The sequence below is a fragment of the Apodemus sylvaticus genome, chromosome 14, assembly GCF_947179515.1.
Source record: "Apodemus sylvaticus chromosome 14, mApoSyl1.1, whole genome shotgun sequence".
Classification (NCBI taxonomy): domain Eukaryota; kingdom Metazoa; phylum Chordata; class Mammalia; order Rodentia; family Muridae; genus Apodemus; species Apodemus sylvaticus.
Window position 1 is genome coordinate 67866780 of NC_067485.1, and position 21363 is coordinate 67888142.

The following is a 21363-nucleotide window of genomic DNA, read 5'->3' on the forward strand; positions in this document are numbered from 1 at the left end:
ACCCTTGGGGGACACTCATCCTAGTTTTCATGGTCTGTAGAGTGGTGGTCTTCAAGTGGCCGTCAAGCCAGGTGCACCTAGATCACCAGAGAGCTTGTCAGAATGTCTGCCCTTGCTCAGCATCGCTGAGGTGCTGGGGAGTGGGATGGCAAAGCAGAGAGTAAAGGAGCAAGAGTTCTTAGAGGCTCTGAAAGAACCTGTCCAAAGCAGACCTAAGAAGGCAAAACCAGCAAGAGCTTCAAAATGGAAGCGGCAAAGCTGTGAAGGAAAGTTGAAGCTAGAAACCCAGAAACCCAGTGTAGGGCTACATTCCAAGCTGCTCAGTGAAGCTCTAATCACTGAGGCACATTCGCGTGAGTAAACGTAACTGCATTTATGGGTGGCCTTAAGGCTTCAGAGAAGTTTTCTAGAGCAATTTTGTGTGTCAGACATCATAACCTAGAGAGAGTCCACGATTTGCCCATGGCACCCAGCTAGTCTTGACACAGCATGTCCTTTAAACTATTGTGGGGTTGGAGATCACAAAACTGGCACTCAGCAACTTAAGTCTGTAAAGCAGAGTGACTATTTGTAGTTATAATAGAACTTGGTTAATTTAATTCTTATTTTAGTTCTGTTGGTCCATGTCTATATAACTTCAGGCGATTCTTTTGAGTATTCAGTTCCTTCTTCAGTGGGATACCTTACCTTTTATTTAACCTCTGTGAGACTAAAATTCAGGAAAGGAATGAGAAACACAACCTTAAATGTTATTACAAAACATTATACAAATATAAGGTCTCCTAGACCTAATTTTTCCTCTTGTCTCGATTGTACCAGTTCAGAATCAGCTAGTAAGAGTCTACTGTAGCTAGCTATACACTTATTTACATTCTGATGTGTGCACAGCTTCATAAGGTATTGATGGAGATTATAGAAGAAGATTGCTATCTTAAACAAAACCACTCATTCACACATACACATGTATAAACACACACATGCACTCACATTTTCATGCACAGACAGACACACAAACACACACACACACACACACACACACACCTTGACTAAAATTTCTACTTCTAGAAATACATTTTGCCCATGGTCAGTGTGATATGGCTAAAGAAGAATGAGTTCAAAGACAGATTAATTTTTAGTTCATTTGTTCTTGCCTAAGAAAGCTTTTAAATTGTATAGAACAGTATTACAGATATGACAAAAATCATCTTTTCAGAATAGAAAGCAATGTCTCATTAATATCTTATAAGTGGCTCAAGCTCTCAGAACTACTGTGCATGAAGGACACAGAAGGTAATAATAAAAGTTCAAATTTTTACTCCAAAAAATGCAAGTTGTGGATTGAATAAGAATATTTAAAGTATATGGCGTTAAGGTGGAGACTTGGAAGGAGGCTGTAGAGGGAAATGAATGGGATTTTATACCCCATTTATATTTAAATCCCTAGAACCTGCATTTCACTCAGGGAAACTGTAAAAGAAGCATTACAGGAGAGGCTGATGGACTGGCGTGGCGTGCCTCCTCGCCAAACAGAGGGGTTTCTGGGAAAGATCTTCATGCTTAGAAATGTGTCACATCCTTGCACAACTTCAGAGACCAGCTCTGACTGGGATGGAAAGAGAATGAAAGAAAGCAGATACATAGACAGACAGAAGAGCAGGGATGGGGTGTGCTATGCTCTGATGGAAAACCTGCAGCACCCCAGAAGCTTAGCTTACTAATTATGTTCAGTTGGGCAGAGAGGCAGAGTTCTTGCATACAGCTTAACAAGAAGGTGGGCTATTACTATCAGACAAACAAGGAAACAGAACTATTGTATACATATGAACAAGGAGACTGGTTTAGCTGGCCTCAGTAGGAGCAATCACCCTAGGTGAGGAGTCTTCAGGCCATAGATATCCATAGGGAGAAAGGCAGGGTGGACATTTCCCAAGCACACAGGGCACAGGAAGGCTCTGCTATCCTTTTGAGCCTCATCCCAGGGCAAAGCTTTGACATTTTCCTGTGGGCCTGAGGCTAAGGTGCTTGGCATTGCCACTCGCATATCAACATCACACTATCAGTCAGAACTTTACTCACCCAAGCCTCCTCTACTCCTCACAGACATGGAAATAATGTTATATTTATGATAAAAAATAAAAAATGTATCATAAATGTGAGAAATATACTGTGAAAGAAAAGTATGGAACTATTGACTCGAGTCCTGCTGTGACTGGTTGGAAATGCTCTCCCGGGCACATTACATAGTGGGTATATGGTTGAGCAGTTGGCAACAGAAATATTAAAAACAACAACAACAACAACAACAACAAAAAACAAGGATGCCAGGTACAGTGGCCAATATAGTCCCAGGGACTGGATAAGGCAAAAGTAGGATAAAACAAAACAAACAAACTTAAAAGCAGACTGCAGTGACTAGAATCACAAAGTAGAAAATAAGCTAATATGGGAAGCACTAAGCCGGTGTCACCATATATAAAGATAAAGAGAGATAAAGAGGTTGGGGTGTACTCTGACAGCTGAGGTTCTTAGAAGGCTCTTAGCCCTGTGTCCACCCCAGTGAGTAGCTACAGCAGCACATCCACGATGAGAAGGATGGGGAGGAGATGAAGGAGGATTACATGCTGAGTTTAGAATTAGGAAAGCTGATACTTCCAGAAAAAAAAAATAGATCACATTTTCTTGATCTTAGAAAGTTCATTTAAAGATCAAATAATTTTCTTAGCAGAAATATTCGAACCAACACTATCTCATGAGAGTTCTTGTGTTTTTAAAATGCAGAAATGCTGGCCACAAAGTGGTCAGACATGATAATGAAGAATAAAAAAATAGTAGCCAATAATAATGATATTGACAATGATATTAATAATATCGTTATTACTCAGATACTCTGCCTGGTGTCTCTCAGCATCTATCCCTTGCATGTCATTCTCTCATTTGGGGCTACACTACAGTCCTTTAGTGTGTACCGATTAGCCTAACACAGTAAGATCAGGTCCCTCTGCTACAGCATTATCTGCCAGCCACCAGTTCCGTTCACAGGGAGTATGAATTCACAGTTCACACACTGAACGTTACCATATGGTCAGGCTCTCTTTTCCACCCTGGGTTGGGCCAAACCTCATTTCAGCATATTTGATTTGCTTTGAATTAAGATTTCATACTTACATGGGCTTCAGAATCTGTGATGTAAAAGCCAGTCTGGAGAGTTAGCATGCAGAGAGATGCGCTCATGCATTAAGCACGGCTTGGAGACCTGATCTGTTCCACGTGTCAAAGCCTCTGGCTCACTCAGCTCTGCAGTTCACATTTAAAAATTTGTATGAACTGTGTTTTGCAGCCCAGTTAATCTTAGCTCTCTGTACAGGAAATAGTTCCTTTATAAGAACTCAGGGTTTAATGAGTAGTTTTTCTTTAGGAGCTAGTTCAACCTCTAAATGCCATTTGCAATATATCATAGGCTAAAAAGTCTGGGTTATTCATTATATCCTGGGGCTCTGGGTTTGTAGTACTCAGCATTTACAAAATGAATAAATAAACCCTCGAGAGGCAGGCAACAGTGCTCAGTTGCTAAGGAACTTGTGGGCCTGAGTTTGATCCCTAATCCATGCGCAGGGCACGTTTGTAATCCCAGCGCCTGGGATACTCAGGACACATGGCCAGCACCTGGTTTGTGAGCTCCGGGCCAATTAGAAACTCCATCTTAAAGGAGGCAGAGGGCATTTTTCAGGATGACGCCCTACAGTGTCCCTTGGCCTCCACATGTGGATGCCCCTTCATACCCACGTGTGTGCACCCTAACATACATGTGCACCTGTACAAACATAAACACCCAGACATGTACAGTGAAACAAAATAAATCCTGGAGAAACCTGAGCCTCATCCACAGAACACTGGTGTTTTGCACCAGGTCCTGTCGTTCCTTTGCAAACGTGACCACCAAATTGGTGAGTTTACTGTACTCCCTCTGCAAGGGACCATTGGGTGATATCCATGACTTCTTAAAAGAAGAGAAACTTGGTTACTACAAACCCAGTTTCAATATTAGTTATCTTTCTTTAGGTTGTTTTATGGTAAGCAATTAATAATGTTCCCCAGGGAAATCAAAAGTGATAACAAACAAAAACCACTTCATGGTTCATTAGTGTGTTTATTTCCTGTCAGCACGTTCATTCAGAATCTATTCTGCTCGAGGTTAGGTTGATGTGCCTTTGGCTTTGTAGGACCCAGGCTCTTGGTTTCTCAAGAGGAAAAGTAAAGAAAGATTGAGTCACCTCTGACAGTCAAGGCCTCTGTGTAGAGAGGTTCATCACGGCTACTCACGCTCCTCAAGGCTGAGCAATTGCTGTGACAAAGCCCACAGTCAATGGAAGGATAAGTGTTCACACTCCATCGGGAGACGTGGCAAGTCTCACGGCAGAGAGCAGATATTCAGTCCTCCCACGTAAACGGAGCCAGTAATCACGGAACACGAGATAGTCTATTCTAGCTTACGAGCACAAAGGAAAGAGATTTTCTTTTCTTTGTTTCTTTGTTTCTTTGTTCTTTCTTTCTTTCTTTCTTTCTTTCTTTCTTTCTTTTTTTGGATGAGAGTACAAATTTACAAGCGCTCAGTCATTAAGTACAAATGAATCTGGGGTCAGTTTGAGCACTTGATAAATTTTATTACAGTATCTCTCTTTAAAGTGTGATGGTTAAAGTATTGCTATGCCTGGGGTCCAGAGAGAATACAGGCTTCCAGAATTAATAAGGTTTCCTTCCAAAAAGAGAAACACAGCCAAAATCAATTGTACCTTCCAGGACTAGGGCCCTGGAGGCCTGGAAGCTCCTCTCATAACATCTGGATGGCAGCTGTGTTCCCTTGCTAATGTCCTTAAGCCTCATTAATCAGGACCCAGGGGACCCAGGGGACCCAGGGGACTCAGGGGACCCAGGGGACCCAGGGGACTCAGGCCCACTTCACCTAACTCTGATGCTGTCTGGCTGTTTTTCTTCCTTCTTGTCATCTTCTAATGGACTAATAGGAAAGAGAGACCATATTGTGGAAGAAGCAAATAGAACCCAGGGGATGAGAGCAGGGCACAGTCTTTCTCGTGTTTCCTGTGTTCTAGTCTTCGAGAGCGATAGTATGTACACTGCCTCTGCTAAAGACTCAGTTGAAGATTGTGCACTCTCACGTTAATTGATCAACAGGAATTTGTCAACTACTATAAATGCCTATTTACAGAGGCTTTGTTTTGCTTGTCTTTTTTGGTTTGGTTTGGTTTGGTTTAGTTTTGTGAGATACTAAAGGGACACTTGCTTTTCAGCCAAGTGGCATCACTTGACTTAAGAGTAAGAGATTAATTCATGTTGCAGATGTCAAGGGCTTAGACGAAGGAACCGGTAGAAGCCTGACTCAGTGGCGTGGCCTGCGATTCTCTCAAATGGCTGAGCTTTTAAAATAGCTTCAGCTCTTACCTTTGCAGAACATCCTTGGTTATGGATCCACATGCAAATCTTTTTGCATCTCAGATGTTCTTATGGTAGCGATACAGGCTTAATACCAATGATGCATTGCTGACAAGCATCTTTCTTGAACTTTGTACATCTACTAGTTTTGGATGGACAATATCCCACCAGTCACTGCCTTTAACCTAAATAGTTCTTACCGACCTTGGCTTAAAGACATGTCTCCTGAGCATTCCATAACCACCTGTGTGCATCCATCTTTAGAGTATTCCATAATTCCCTGCCGGTGTTCAGAGCACTTTCCTACTGTAAGATTGCTGTATGTCACTATTTTACTATTTTGAAATGAAATTCACCTATATAGATTTCCATGTACTGTATTAAAACATTGTTATGAGTAAAATGAAGGCAACAAGACAAATAACATATTTATCCCAATATGTGAGACACCTGGGCAAGCCCCAAGCTTGAGATAAAACAGTCAGCTGTTCTTCTCCCAAACTGCCACGACTTCTCCACAATAAATGTGACCAGATGAAAACAGTATTTTTTTTCACTTGTGTTCCATTGATCATCCTGGAAAACTGTGAATATTTAAAATTTCCAAAAGTACCTTGTTTACTATGTAAACAACATCTTGTCCTTCAGAGCAATGCTTTCAGCCTAAGTGACAATCACACAGGACGCCAGGGAATCCTTGGGAGTGACCATCACATGCTAGACTCTCTAGTTATTCCTGTTTGTTTGTTTGTGTGAAGGCGGGGTTTTCCTGTGTAGCCCTGGCTGCAGTGGAACTCATTTATATAGACCATCTCAAACCTGGAGAGCCTCCTGCTTCTGCCTCCCAAGGGCTGGAATTAAAGTCACATGCCACCTCTGCTCCACTAGTTGTGCCTCTCAACTGTTCTTCGCTAGTCACGCCCCACCAATCTCAGAATAATAGAAAAAGCAAACAAAAACAAAATTAAAGACCCCACAGTTTCCCAGATGCCGAATTGTGGTACCCACTGAACTGCAGTCTTGAGCTACCTGGCTGAGGCCTGCTTCTGCACAGCCATTGTGTTTACATGACTCCAGAGAGTGTCTGTGCCTGTCTTAAGTTCCTGCGAGCACTGAGTAGTACTAATATTAATGTACTCTCAATTAGCATTATCAAGGTATTAGTAAGTAACCAGCCCTGGGCTGCTAGGAGCCCCGTGGGAATGATCTCGTTCTTAAAAGGGCAGAAGGCTTAGCAAATACATATCGTCCTCTCACAGTGCTTCCCTCGCAGGGGAAGCAGGTGGAGGAGCTATTCAGCCATACTCTATTTAATTCATGGGGCAGTCATTCCTCTTTTCCTTTTCTTCAGGTCCTTTTACTGATTTATATAACTTATTAAAGTAATCTGTCTTGAGCATTCAAATACATAGACAAAAAACTGTATACAGGATTGCATTTAATTAATTGCATGTTTCTTAGACTGTGTGTTTGTAACTTGTTTATATTTTTTTATTTTGTATACTTAGGAGGTATATTTTTTCACTTTCTTATTAGATTTATCTAAAATTTGCCTTTGGTATCCCCATTCCCAACCCTCCTTTAAAAATCTGTTCTTCAGTGCATTTATGATTCTACTTTCTGTTTTAATAATGAGGTTTAAATCTTAGCATTTTACTTTTTCTTTAATGGATTGATTCTCTCTTGTTCTCTCTCCCTCCTTCCCTCTCTTCCCCTCCCCCTCCCCCTTCCTCCTCCCTCCTCCTCCTCCTCCTCCTCCTCCTCCTCCTCCTCCTCCTCCTCCTCCTCCTCTTCCTCCTTTCCCTTCCTCTCTGGCCTTCCTATCCTTTTAAAAATGTTTTTGGTAATGAACGGAGTTTATTCCTTGGATTGCAAACTTACTTGAACTTCATTTTTTGATATGCTGTATTCTTGGTTTTCATTGATTGGGGAAACTGTCTACAGTTACAATTTATGACCTCTTTGATATTATATATGGAAATTAAGACATTTTAAGAATCACGTAGTTACAGGCTATATTGACTTAATATTGTTATCAATATTTGATACCAGTTGTTTGTATTAAAATTGACCCACTGACTACTTCTAAATGTAATATAGACACTACTAAATTAAACTTTTATTTGTTTTGGATATGCTATTGACTAATCTCCAAACACTACCACATCTACCAAAGTGGCTTTCTAATTATCATTACAAATCCTTCTTTAATTTTCTGCTTAGGTTCGAGACCATGACTTCTTACTTCGAAAGATCTGTGGCAATGGAGACTTGTTCCCCATTAGATCAATTTCAAATAGTGTCTGGATCAGACTGAGAATAGACTCTTCAGTCCAGAAGGCTAGTTTCCGAGCTGACTATCAAGTTGGTAAGGAAACTTCTGCTCTGTATGTGTGTGTGTTTCTATGTGTCTCTGTGTGTATGCATGTATGCACATGGTGTGATGACAGAGGCCAGGGCGTTGGTGTTAAAGCTCATTCCCTTCCCACCTTACTGAGACAGGGTCACTCACTGACCATTGAGCTCTATAATTCAGTCGGATGTGCTGGCCAGTGAACCCTCAGACCCACCCCCGCACCCCCCCACCCCCAGGCTGGGATTGCAGACACACACTACTGTACCCAGCTTCGTGGGTTCTGGAGAACAGAATTCACGCATATACAACAAGCACTTTATTGACTGAATCGTGTTCTCATCACTATCTATTTTTACAATTATTTTCTTATTTTGCACGAATGGGCCTTTTGCATGCATGACTGTCTGGACCCAGCAGATGTGCGCCATGCTCACAGAGGCCAAGAGGACTGTCAGGTCCCTTGAGACTGGACATACAGCTGGTTGTGAGCTGCCTTATAGGTGCTGAGAATCAAACCTAGATCCTCTGAAAGAGCAGCCAGGGCTTTTAACTACTCAGCCATCTCTCTAACCCCCTAACCATCCCTTCCTACTTGTTTCTTAAATGTCAAATTGACACATTATTCTAACATTTTAATTTTAGTTTGAGTTATTGTATGTTCTTGAATGGTAGGAAAATATTTCAATAAAAGTGTCACATTTCTGCTGATTTCTTAGACAGTTTGATTTGTAGTGAATGAGGTCAAGAATTCTTTATTTCTGAGCAAATATGGTTTTTCTATTTACAGCTTGTGGGGGTGTGTTAAGAGGAGAAGGAGTCATTCGCTCACCTTTCTATCCTAATGCATATCCTGGAAGAAGAACCTGTAGGTGGGCCATCTCCCAACCCCAAAGACAAGTCGTTGTTCTTAACTTCACTGACTTTCAGATTGGAAGTTCTTCCTCCTGTGATACAGATTACATTGAGGTAAGAGCAAAATACTAGGGCATTATTACTAAAGGCACTGAATACATTTATATGAAAAGAACCATTGTTCAGATTAACATCTCATAAATATAGACACAAAATTTCATAGCAGAATGCTACTTAATGGATTCCAGTATACATGCACATATATACATAAACATACATACATACACATATATAATGAAAATGGATTTATGCTAGTGTATGTAGATTATTATGTCCTAAAAACCTGTGAATATTGTAGTACAAAATAGAATGGTATCAATAAAGTAAAGGATAACATTTTCACTTAGTAGAATGCACAAAAAAAGCACTTGACAGAATCTATCTGTATCTTATAATTAAAAACAGCCAAAAAAAAAAAAAAAGAGCCATGGAAAGAACTTGCTTACTTTGATAAAGGCACCACAGCCGCTGGGATGCTGTCATACACAGTGACAGAGGTACCAAATGCTTTGCCTTGGTGACTAGTTGGTAGACAGCCTTGTCATCTCCACACCTCTGCTCAGCATTGTACTAGAAACTCTCACTAGGGCCACAGGGACCAAGCATGAAATGGACCCCTAATGAAAAGCAAGAACTGAAACTTGCTCCTCTCATGGTTCCCAAAGAAGATTGATGCCGTGCTTCCTCCACAGTCACAGGCTGCCAAGAGCTTCGCCACGGGCAGCAATTTTCCAAATGGATATTTAACAAAAGTTGACTTGGTTATATCTTATTTTTCCTTAGATTGGTCCCAGCTCTGTCTTGGGATCTCCTGGAAATGAGAAGTTTTGTGGCACAAACATACCGACATTGATAACATCTGTATACAATGTTCTTTATGTTATATTTGTGAAAAGTTCTTCTCTGGAAAATCGTGGCTTCACGGCTAAGTACAGCAGTGAGAAATTAGGTAGGAGCATGTTTCTCTGTCCCCTTTCAAGCTGCCATCAGAACAAATGGACACTTGTACAGGGATGTTTATGTGTGTAAGGCTCTGGGTTCAATCCCAATCTCTCAAAATACAAGTTCTTTACAATAAATAAATTATATAAAAGTCAATTGTTCTGTGAAAAATTATAAAGTTCACTTAAAACAAAGACTATACTTTTGACAAATACTTGACAATAGTTATCCCGTACCTATTAATGAAAGAAAATACTAAGTTATTATAAGTTGCATAAAAGAACAACATTTTATCTTTTGTGCTTTTAATCGATGATGCACACATTTTATACTAGGACCCATGCAGATTAATACTAACTGTTGTGATGACGATTATTGTTTTCATTTGGGGACCCATGTAGCTCATTTGTTAACTGTTGTGATGATGACTATTGTTTACTTATTACTAATTATTACACAGAATGTGGAGAAGTTCTCACAGCACCTTTAGGAACCATTGAAAGTCCTGGTCATCCAAATGTCTACCCAAGTGGTGTAAACTGTACCTGGCACATAATAGTCCAACATGACCAACTGATTCATTTGGTGTTCAATTCCTTTTACCTGGAGTTCCATTACAACTGCACAAATGACTATCTGGAAATTTATGACACCGTTGATCAGATATCTCTTGGGAGGTAAAGAATTCTCTGCTTTTTTATGCTGAACTTTGAAGCATAGTATTTAGATTTTTGTACATAGACAGAGGCAATAAATGCACTTAAATAATTTTATATTTATTTTATTTTATAAATTAGCATCATATTTTGACCTTATATACCATTTTATTTTGAAGTATAAAGTACATAGAAGGTCAACCTTACTGATGAATACATGATTTAACATAGTCACCATTTCATGGACAATAACGCAAAATATCCATCTTGTGTATCATTTTTAAACAAACAATATGACATTGACTATAGTCACCTTCCTATATAATAGATACTCAGAATTTCATTTCCTTTCTAACTTGGATTACCTGTCTTTTACCAACATCTTTCCTTCTTTACCTATACCTCAATTACTATAGTTTCTGGTAACACCATTCATTATGTTCTCTACAATTTTAGAATCATGTATTGGTGAGATCATGTGGTACTTCTGCTTCTGTACCTGGCTTATTTAACTTAATATAATGGCCTCCAAATTTACCTATTTTTGTTCTGAATGGCAATATTTCACTCCTTATAAAATAATGTTCTATGGTATTTATATCCACACCACATCTTCTATATCCATTCATTTGTCTGTTGATGGACACAGGGCGTTTCTATATCTTTGCTACAGGAATGTAGTTACCTCTTCAGCATACCAATTTAATTCTCTTCAGATACAGTCTCAGCAGTAAGATCACTTGACCATAGTTACATTTTTAATTTTAAAGAACTTCTATATAGCTTTCTACAGTGGTTTATTCATATACCCACTCACAGTGCATAAGAGTTATTTTTCTCAACAATTCCTATCCATATATGTGTATATATATACATATACATATAGTAATATATAATATAAACAATAGTCATAATGGGATTAGATTGTAGTGGTGAATGAGAATCGCTCCATTAGCTCATAAGTTTGAATGCTTGATTCCCAGTTATTGGAGATGTAGAAAAAGATTGGGAGGTGTGGTCTTGTTGGAGTAGGTGTGGCCTTGTTGGAGAAAAGATGTCACCTAGGAGTCAGTATTGAGGTTTCCAAAGCCCACTCCAGCCCTGGTATTGCCCAGCCTGATGGCTGCTGATCAGGCTGTAAAGCTGTAAGCTAGTCCTCTAGTGCCATACTGTCTGCTTCCTGCCATGTTGCTAATGGACTAGCCGTCTGAAGCTGTGAGGAAGGCTCCAGTTAAATGATTTCTTTTATCAGAGTTGTGTTGATCATGGGGTCTGTTCACAGCAATAGAACAGTGACTAAGACAGCAATAGTATATCATTGTACTCTTGATTTTACATATCTTTGTTAATGTGCAAATAACAGTTTTCTCATAGATCCATGATTCATCTCTCTGCCTTGTTCGTGTGTCTATTGCCTACTGATGGCTTTCATCCATTGTTTTGATTAGAGCATTTGCTTCCTGTTGATAATACTAAGTGATTAGTAGTTTTCATATTCCTTGGTATTAACTGCTTCTCCAGTGTATGTAGTTTGCCATTCATTCTCGTTCCATGGGCCGAGTATCCATTCTGTTATGTTCTTAGCTTTGGGGAAGATTTGTAGATTGCTAGAATCCTACTTGTCTGTCTTGGCTTGCCTATGCTTTTGAGGTTGTAGCTATATTGTCCAGACCAATATCATAAAGTGTTTTCTCTGTGTTTCTCTAGTCTAGTCACTTCATTTCTCCCACTTAACAGTATTTGAAATGATTTTTTAATCTCAATTTTTTTCATATGCGTGTTTGGATTTGCCATCACTTTGTCCACATGACTGTGTGTAGCCTGTACATGGGTATTGACTTTTCCACGTTTCCGTACCTTCTAGATTTATTTGATACAGTTATAATTATTTTACTATCTTTATCCATTTAGTGATTATGTAATTACTTGTTATGCTTTAGCTGATTATTTTTACTTGACAATATTTGATAGACTGTTCAGAATTTTTAATTTCATGTTTTGGACACCAGGCATTTTACATTCTTGTAAAAATGTATTTGGATTTTGTCCTGGAATGGTGTTAAGTTACTTGAACCCAAGTTGGTCCTTTCCAGTTTCCCTTTTAGTTCATTTATTTCCTGTCCTTGCAGTTTTTCCTTCCTCATTTGATATTAGTGTCTTGAGAGGCACTTGTGTATTTTCCCTAGGGTTTCAGATGTTTGAGTGCAAAGTTAAACCTGGCTTCTATTATTATGTTTGTGTTGAAAGTAGAGTTCCTCTGATTGCCTTTTAAATGTTTAAATATCTATCTATCTATCTATCTATCTATCTATCTATCTATCTATCTATCTATTGTGTACCAGTTTCTTGGTTGTATGTATGTCTCTGTGCCATGTTCATTGGTGCCCACAGAGTCCAGAATATGATCCCTGGGACCTGGAGTTGTAGACATTTACTAACCTCTACACAGATGCTGGGACTTGAACCCATGTCTTTTAGAAGATCAGCTAGTGCATTTAACTGCTGAGCCATCTTTCCAACCTCCTCTGCTTCTTTTTAAAATCCTTCTTGTATCTTCTTTTCTTCTCATCTATTAACTTTGTAAGCATCTTTTTAAAGTAGTCTCTAATGCTGACTTCAATGATCCTCACCTTCTTTTGCTTCTTATCTTAGTCTTTCATCTAAAGTTGCCTTCATCTTTCTTTAAAGTAATATATGAGTGTCTTTTAACTATGACAAAAATGTAGTATTTGCTGAGGGGAATAAGCTTTAATGATCATGTCCCAGTTTAGTATGCAAGGCCATGTATACACAGTTATTTAATCTATCTTTCTTTAGTCATGTTAGGATGATAACTCTCTGTTATCACTAAAATATTATTCTGCACCAAACTTACTTAATTTTCCTGTTTATCATATTCACATTTTAGCTTATTTTTAGTTCCATATTATTTTCCTTTCTTGTTCTAAGCATGCATCATCTCTAGATTTCCATTTTTCTAAGCTCTTCATCCTACAAGTGTTTCCTCAGATAAAATAACATGACATCATGTCATGTACTGTAGCTGTATTTGGGAGATTATGAGAATTGATTTTCTGAATAAAGCTTTCTTTGTTCTGAAGGAACAGTGACATGGTTCACACTCTTACCTGTTTGTAAGTGAGCTTTTTAAAGACAGCAGACAACATACACAGAGGTCACTATTCAGGCACTGTTCTCAATGCTTAGCTACAGTGTCTTACCTGATCCACCTGTTCAGAACAATGTGTAGTCTACAGAGAAAATGACTCAGAGCAATTAAGTCATGTGTCCAAAGTTACAATGCACTGAGTGACAGGGCTATCTAGGACTGTGATGGATGAGTTTTAGATGCTTTAATATGGCAGTAAATATAGTAAAGGAATATACTTCCTTTAATATAGGTCTATGAAAAGTTCCTCAGCACGCTGACAGCAGGTGATTGCAGCCCTTGCTTCCGAGTCTCATTACATTTTTCATGTATGTCAAAGCATTCAGCATGGCACACAGCTCTTCCTGTGTGTTTATGTTTTACTGAAATATACTTGGTTTCAAAGTTGATGTGAAATAGATAACAGTCCATTATCATTTGTATTATTATCATCTTTACATGGCCTATTGTTTGGAATATAAGTTCAAATCTACTAATCCGTGTGTCTCTTCTTTCTTCATTTGGAATAGATACTGTGGAAAATCCATCCCGCCTTCTCTCACCAGCAGTTCTCATTCAATAAAGCTTACATTCGTGTCTGACTCTGCTCTTGCCACGGAAGGCTTTTCCATAAATTATGAAGCAATTGATGCATCATCAGGTAACATTTTCTCTATTGCAAAAGAGATCTAATACCTAAAACACACAAATAATTGCTTGGGATAAAGTATAAAGACAACGTCCACCTGATTAAAAATAGAGTAATTCTGTTAGCAGAAATGTGTGCCTTTTTAGGAATTCTGGGACTTAATTTTTATATCATAGTTAGAAGAAGTTTGATACAGAAAAGTAGCATCCAGTACCCCTACTTGCCAAGAATTCTACAGCTTGGAAGATTTTTTCTGGGCCTGGACATATTCCTCCTGAGAGTCTAGTGTCCAGCCACCTTTGAGATATTTATTTTCTTAAACCTTTTTTCCCATCATAAATAAAGATAAAAAAATTTCTTACTCAAAATCCCTAGCCAGTTTTTCACTTATTTCTCCTCTAGGAATTTTGGTCATTATATTTTGATCCAGGCAAAAGTATTTCAACTTCTGTGTTCTGGATGCATGGCTTTAAAAATTGAAAGTGCAAGAGAAAGATATATATTGATCACTGGTGAAACCCACTCTAGCAGATACCCCATTATCTATCCCAAGCACATGTTGTGTTGAAGCCCAAGGATTTAAAGTATGGTGTGTTGTGCTGTATAATTGACATTTTCATCGAGCCTTATTCAAGTGGTTAGCAGCTAAAGACCAAAGTGGATGCCTCAGAAAATTATAGTGTGTGCACAATTTTCCATACTTCTGTAGTTTCATCTCTCTCATATGTTTGGCCCCAAACCACACCAAATATTAGATTTGGAGTAAGTCAGTTGAACTCTGTGGGGTACAATTTTCTCATCTGTGTAATTAAAAGATTAGATTTGATGATCTTTGAATGTTTTCTGGTTCTAATCTTCTGTGAACACAATTTTAATTTGCTGCATGAATAAACTGGTTGTTTCTTAAATAACATGTAATTCAGGCAGTCCCTCCTGAAAATATCATGGTAATCTCTGCAGTAGTATAAAAGAATGAAACATAGTTCTGTAATGACTGAAGTGATTGTGTTAACACTGCACTAGATCGGGGGAGCAATGTGAAGGGAAGAGATAGCTAGGAGACATTAATATACGCTGGAACGAGGAGGATAGGTTTAAAATTTAATGAAATTATACAGAAAGATAAGATTCCGATAAAACTCCTCAAAGTAATAGGTCCAGTAGACGGGAAGGAAAACTGATACAGAAAGTAGGGAATGAAACATGCTCAACTGCAGAATGTGCTCTGCATGCATGACTGGGTTCAGTTCCTCCCAAATACGTGCAACATAGAAGAGCAAATGGGAGGGAGGAAATGTGTGGGGAGAAACCCCAAGGGCTCAAAAAGAAGACCCTGAAGGAGCAACTGCAAAGACTCCACCCTGTTTCCATGTGTGCTAGTCATGATTATAGCCCCTGCTTGGTCTAGACAGAGCAGAAATCACAGACAAGGGAGCACATCTTTTTCACCACTTGACTGCTCACTATGCAGCTGCCTTTTGTTGGATGAACTCATAGGACTGGTTAACACAGTTCCAGCATTTGAAATAGCGATCAGACCATGAAATGCAGAAAGTCACATGGGTGACTGGATTGCATGCGTTGTTGAAGCTGGCCCTGTAGTATGTCTCAGAGCACAGCTGGCTCAGGAGACTAGAATAGAGATGGTGGCCAGGCAGTTGGCTAATGTTCCCAGGAGTGTGGGGGAAGCAAGCTGCTGGCTGGAAAGACAGAGGTGAGGACTCTCTTTTCAACTAGCATCTTCTTCTGGCTAATTTCTGTAGACTGAAATCATGTCAGATAAAAGCACCAGAAGACAGACAATCATTGCCCTGTAAGCTATTTCCTTGTTCCAAAAGAAGTTATTTTTGGAGTAACGGTGGTGGTTTGGACTGCTGAGGTCTACTTTCCTAACACAGCCCATGGACATTTCCCCTGACTCTGGCCTGAGTTCATTAAATAGAGTCAAGTTTTCCTGATTTGAATCCTGTTACACTTCTATCTGTGGTTCCTGCAATAAGTCTATGATGTCAGCCTTTAAATACGTGTTTGGGAGTAAGGAGATTGGCTTCTTGTTCATACTCTGACTCCCTCCCTAAGCATTTGGCTGCAACTCTCATTCAAACGTTCCCGAGGAGATAAAGAAAACAAATGACATAACACAAATAACAAGCAACGCTGTTGGGTAGAATCTCATAAGAACTCTTTACCACTGATTATGACTTTCAGCATTTACTAGCATGAAGTAGAAAGTATCTGCATATTGAGATAATGTAATTGGTATACTTTACAATTTAAATTATAATCTGATATACTATAGCAGCTATTACTTATCCACTGATTTAATATAGAACTAGTAAGAGAAAACTTTACAAGTATAAATGAAATAACAAATGTACTTAACACTTTCAGATTAAATAACATCTATATAACGACTATTAGTCTTCAAATTAATTCCTGATTCACTCATGACTACATTTATTAAAATATGAACATGAAAGACAAAAACAGTGGAAATTATCAGAGGTACCATACAAAGTTAGACATCACTTCATGAAATCTGTCTAAAAAATCTCAGTAAGCATGATTGAATTTTATTTTTATGAAATATCTAGAAAGTATAAGTAGAGTCTACCCCGATTAATGGAGGCAATATAATTCATCTAGAATGTTGAATCTGTTGTCTGAAGACTAAACAGCTGGCTGGTGTAAGAGCCAAACTAAGCAAGCAGGCTTCACTGTGCTGCCTGACTCTACTGCCATTCTCTCCAGGGCTACACTGAAATTATGATGAATGCTTCTTACATTTTACAACTCGAAGAGAGTCACAGTTATCCAGGGAAGTAGCTAGCATGGTCCAAAGCACAATCTTATGAGCAAATATCCATATAAAAAGGTGAATCCACTGGGATTTCCCAGCCTCTCCTTCCCTCTTCAGTGTGGGTTCTCATCTGTCACCATAGAGTGAGCCCAGGACGGAAAAGCATGGAGTTAGGAAGTGATAATCAAGATGGCCACAGAGGATTTATCTCAAAGAAATGGGCAGAGAACATTCTGTGTCTGTTCTTATATCTCAGTGTGATGAGAGCAACATTCTCAGATTAGAATGCTTATTTTAAAACATCTTCAGAAAGAAGTGATTATCTCAGATACCATGGTTATAAGCTCAAGTACCATGGTTTGGTTAGAAATCCTGATTAAGGTCTTTGGTATAATTTTACAGAACAACTCAAGCAGATCTAATTGAATTTGCCTTTATAGTTTATTTAAAAACGGTTATAAAAGATAACAAAGAACTATTACACTCATGATTGTAGGTCCTAGTCACTGTAGATTGAAAGTAAAGCTAGAGTCGGTCTGCTGAGTGACAGCTTGATACTGGTCTGGAATCCTCGGGCAGGTTTCAGGCCTCCTGCTTCTATACTTTTATCTGAAATTTCTGATATTACATGTTCAAATATTTTTGAGAATTTTTTTAGCAAATATATTACTCTCTAAAATAATTTTCTCCAGTAAATCTTTTATTTAATGTTTGGCTGCACTAATAACCTATCGATTCTCTTCTAGATTGTGTGTGAATGTGTGTGTGCATGTGTATTCATTGGTCCTAAAATGGAAACAGTGCTTAATTGTGATATTCTTAATCCCTTACTAGTCTAAATTGGCATTCCCTCTGTAGAAACCTAGGAATCATAGGCTGGGAGATGGCTCTGTCTGTTATATAAGCATGAGACCTGAGTCTAGATCCCAGGTATCCATGTAAAAAAAATTAAAAGCCAGGATTGGTAGAATGCACCTGTCCTCTCAGTGCTGGAAAGGTAGGAGAATCACAAGGTCTTAGGTCAAATAAGGACCCCATTCTCAAAAACGAAATGGAAATATGATTGAGGAAGCCATCTGACAATCAACCTTTGGTCTCTGTACATACTTCACACACTAATACACATGTGTACACACACGTACACACATGTACACATACACAGAAAAAGAACCTAGGGGTCATTAAAGAGTTCAAGATTTGAAGAGAAAAGAGTTCGAATTTTATCTGGTGTTCAATCTAAATGAATTTTAAAACTAATCTCAAAGTCTCAGATTCTTCTTCCACACCTCTTTAACTAGAGGTGATGGTATGTTATTTTGATATAAAAGTAACATTATTATGGGCTGGGAGGATAGTCCAGTGATATAGTGCTAGTGCCTGCTTGGGTTTAGACCCCACCATCTATGTTAAAAGGTAGACATGAATGTGTGCATCTGTGATCTCAGTGCTGGGGAGGAGGAACCTGGAGGATTCCTGAGGTTTGATGGACAGCCAGGCAGAATCAGTGAGTTTTGGGTTTAGTGACAGATCCTATTTCAAAAATTAAAGTGGGTAAGTGGTGAAGAAAACATTGGTGTTGATCTATGGCCTTCACGTGCACACACACACTTGCACATGAATGCGTATATACACAGAGACACACAAATTATATTACATATGTAAAGGGCGTGGCTTTGCCAGATTTAAAATGTGATTCCTAATATCCCCCATAGTTCTGTAATAGCTTCTTTACCTTTATTTAACATCATCTGATAGGTTATCTGTGAGGTCAAACAAAAATCAGTGACTATAATCTCCTGGCAGCAAACTATACCAAATGTTAGGTTGTTCTTCCCTGAGAGAGGAAAATGTGTAATTTTATCTTCCCTCACATCTTTGCTTTAAAAGTGTAGACTCCAATACAAGATGAAGGCCTCTGATGTTTCCATATCCATTTATTTTATATCTAGAACAGCAGTTCTCAACCTGTGGGTCACAACCTTTTTGTGGTTGAACAACTCTTTCACAGAGGCCAGGCAAAACCATCAGAAAACACAGATACTTACAATTAATAGCAGTCACCAAATAAATCACCATTTTGAAGTAGCAACAAAAGTAATTTTATGGCTCTGGGTCATCACAACATGAGGTATTAAAAGGTCTCAGCATTAGGAAGGTTGATCCTACCACATCTAGAGAATCTGAGGTGATATGCATTCACTCAGAAACCAAGTCTTTAACATGATATTGGAAAACACAACCACGCCTCCCTGTGCAATGATTGCTCTGTCCACAGTACCTTTCTACCCTCTTCTGCCTTCATCTCAGCAAGCTGATATTGTCATGGCTTTGTGGGTTGAAGACCTCCCCATGGTTCCCAGTTTTCCCTTTGACCACCTCCAATGCTAGGGTGTAGAAGTTTTTCTGAAAGTGCTTTATCAGGCAGAAAAACATGGTCATTTTTAGAAAAATGTAGTTTTATAATCTTTGTATTAGTCTACATAGTTCATTTTGACAGTTTGTATATTGTCTTTTGTTGGGTATCTATTAACCTTTGTGTGTATTTGTGTGTGTGTGTGTGTGTATGTGTGTGTGTGTGTGTGTGTGTGTGTGTCTGGGATACAAGTGCATTCTTGATCAGATGATATACTCAAGTCTTTTTTTTCCTTCATTTTATGGTTAGTGGGCTTCTGTTTTCTATATAGAAAATGTTTGCTTGTCAAAATTTTGAGAGCACGTCTCTATGTGTCTTCTAGAAGTCTTATAGCTTGAACTTTTAGGTCTAAAATTCATCTTGATTTCCTAGAATAGTGGCCTAAATTTCCAAGTCTGTTCATTTAGGAACGTGATATTTAGTGGCAGGCCATATCTTGAATCCATCTCCCCTAACTCTACCTACCTCCACACATTGAATTTTCTTTAACTAATTGCTGGCCATTGTCCATGTATATTATGTGGGGGGCTCTCACTCAGAAACCCCTATCCTATCCCATGATGTTCATATTGGGCCTTATAGTAAAAGGACAGTCTCTTATACAATATTATTGGCTTCCGGGAGAGGTTTAAAATAGCATTTGCATTTCAAAACTTTTCTTTTGGTGATTTTAGATCCTATTCATTGTTGTACACATTTTAGAAATGGCCTTTTGGCTTCTTACTATTTTAAAATTTTGACGGAAATTCTATTGAGTTCATAGATCAATTTTGGATCTCAGGACATCTCAAACTATGTCTTCCACCCCATGAGCACATTCTAACCTGATGGTTAGTCATACTTTCTCTATTTCCGTGAGCACTGCTTTAAAGCTCCGAGCATTGACTTGTACATTTTCCCTAAGGTCATCATGTGCTTCATGCTGTTGCATGCTGTTTTGTGCATTACATTTCAGTTTGGCCAATACACCCATTCTAAACTGATTTTCCAGATATTAATCACGTATTATGTAGACTTTTAAAGCTCAGTTATTAGTACCAACAATTTTTTTTGGATACGTGATATGCATAAATTAAACTGCAAATTGCTGGGTTTTTTGCTGTTCTTCCTTTCTCCTTCTTTCTTATTGCAGTGAGTAGGACTGTGCAGTGTTCAGTAGAAAAGGTGAGGCTGGACGCATTCTCATTCTTCATTTTGGCAAGAATGCATTTAGTCTTCCGTTCTTTAAGAACGATGATGGGATCTCATAGATTTCTGTTTTAGCCCTGTTTACTGAGAGTCTCATCAAGGGTAGATGTTGAGTTTTCCAAACAACTTAATCAGAAGATTTTTTAAAATCCAGTTAATACGGTAGATTATTTTGACTGATTTTCCCACATTAAACAATCTGATACTCCCAAAATGAACAATGCTTACGATATCATCTTCACATTCTCTGGAACTGTATGCTTAAGTTTTATATGAGGTATTTTGTCTGTATTTATGAGACTTATCTGTAGTGTTTTTGTTACAAGTTTGTCTGGTTTGAGTATAAATAATAATATTTGGTCTTATTAAATGAGCTAAAGATAGTCATCTCTTCTTATTTCCCAAGTCTTTGATAGTTTTAGTATTTCCTTAGTTTGCTTGACTATCACCAGGAGTTATTCGAATACATTGTTTTCTTTGTAGAAAGGTTTTAATGACAGATTTAACTTCTTGGACTGATTGAGGCCATGGAAGGAGTTATTATTTTCTTTTGAGTTAGCTGTGGCAGTTGGTAGTTGGGAACAAATTTGTCAAGTTTATCTGCTCTGTTCTTTTACAACTGGAGATTCTACAGTGATTCTTCCTCTTTTACTCTTAAAATAACAATTCATATTCTTTCTTCTTCACATGATCACTTGTGCTAAAAATCTATCAATTTTAATTTTTTAAGCAATGGGCTATTTTGGGGGGCTATTTTTTTATATCGTTCTCTATTTCTGTTCCATTTTACTTGAATTAAGTTCTCATCTGTGTTTTTTTTTCTAACTGTATTTCTGTCTGTCTGTCTGTCT

General features: G+C 38.4%; 1 protein-coding gene across 2 annotated transcripts in view; it reads left to right on the plus strand.

Moving 5' to 3' along the window:
- The window catches only part of Cubn (cubilin), a 206819-nt gene that overhangs the window by 31091 nt on the left and 154365 nt on the right, over positions 1–21363 (plus strand). For both annotated transcript variants that reach the window (XM_052157465.1, XM_052157464.1), the window contains exons 18-22: positions 7672–7816; positions 8592–8770; positions 9500–9665; positions 10119–10335; positions 13993–14123. In XM_052157465.1, the coding sequence (XP_052013425.1) occupies positions 7672–7816; positions 8592–8770; positions 9500–9665; positions 10119–10335; positions 13993–14123 (838 nt within the window). The remainder of the gene's footprint in view (positions 1–7671; positions 7817–8591; positions 8771–9499; positions 9666–10118; positions 10336–13992; positions 14124–21363) is intronic.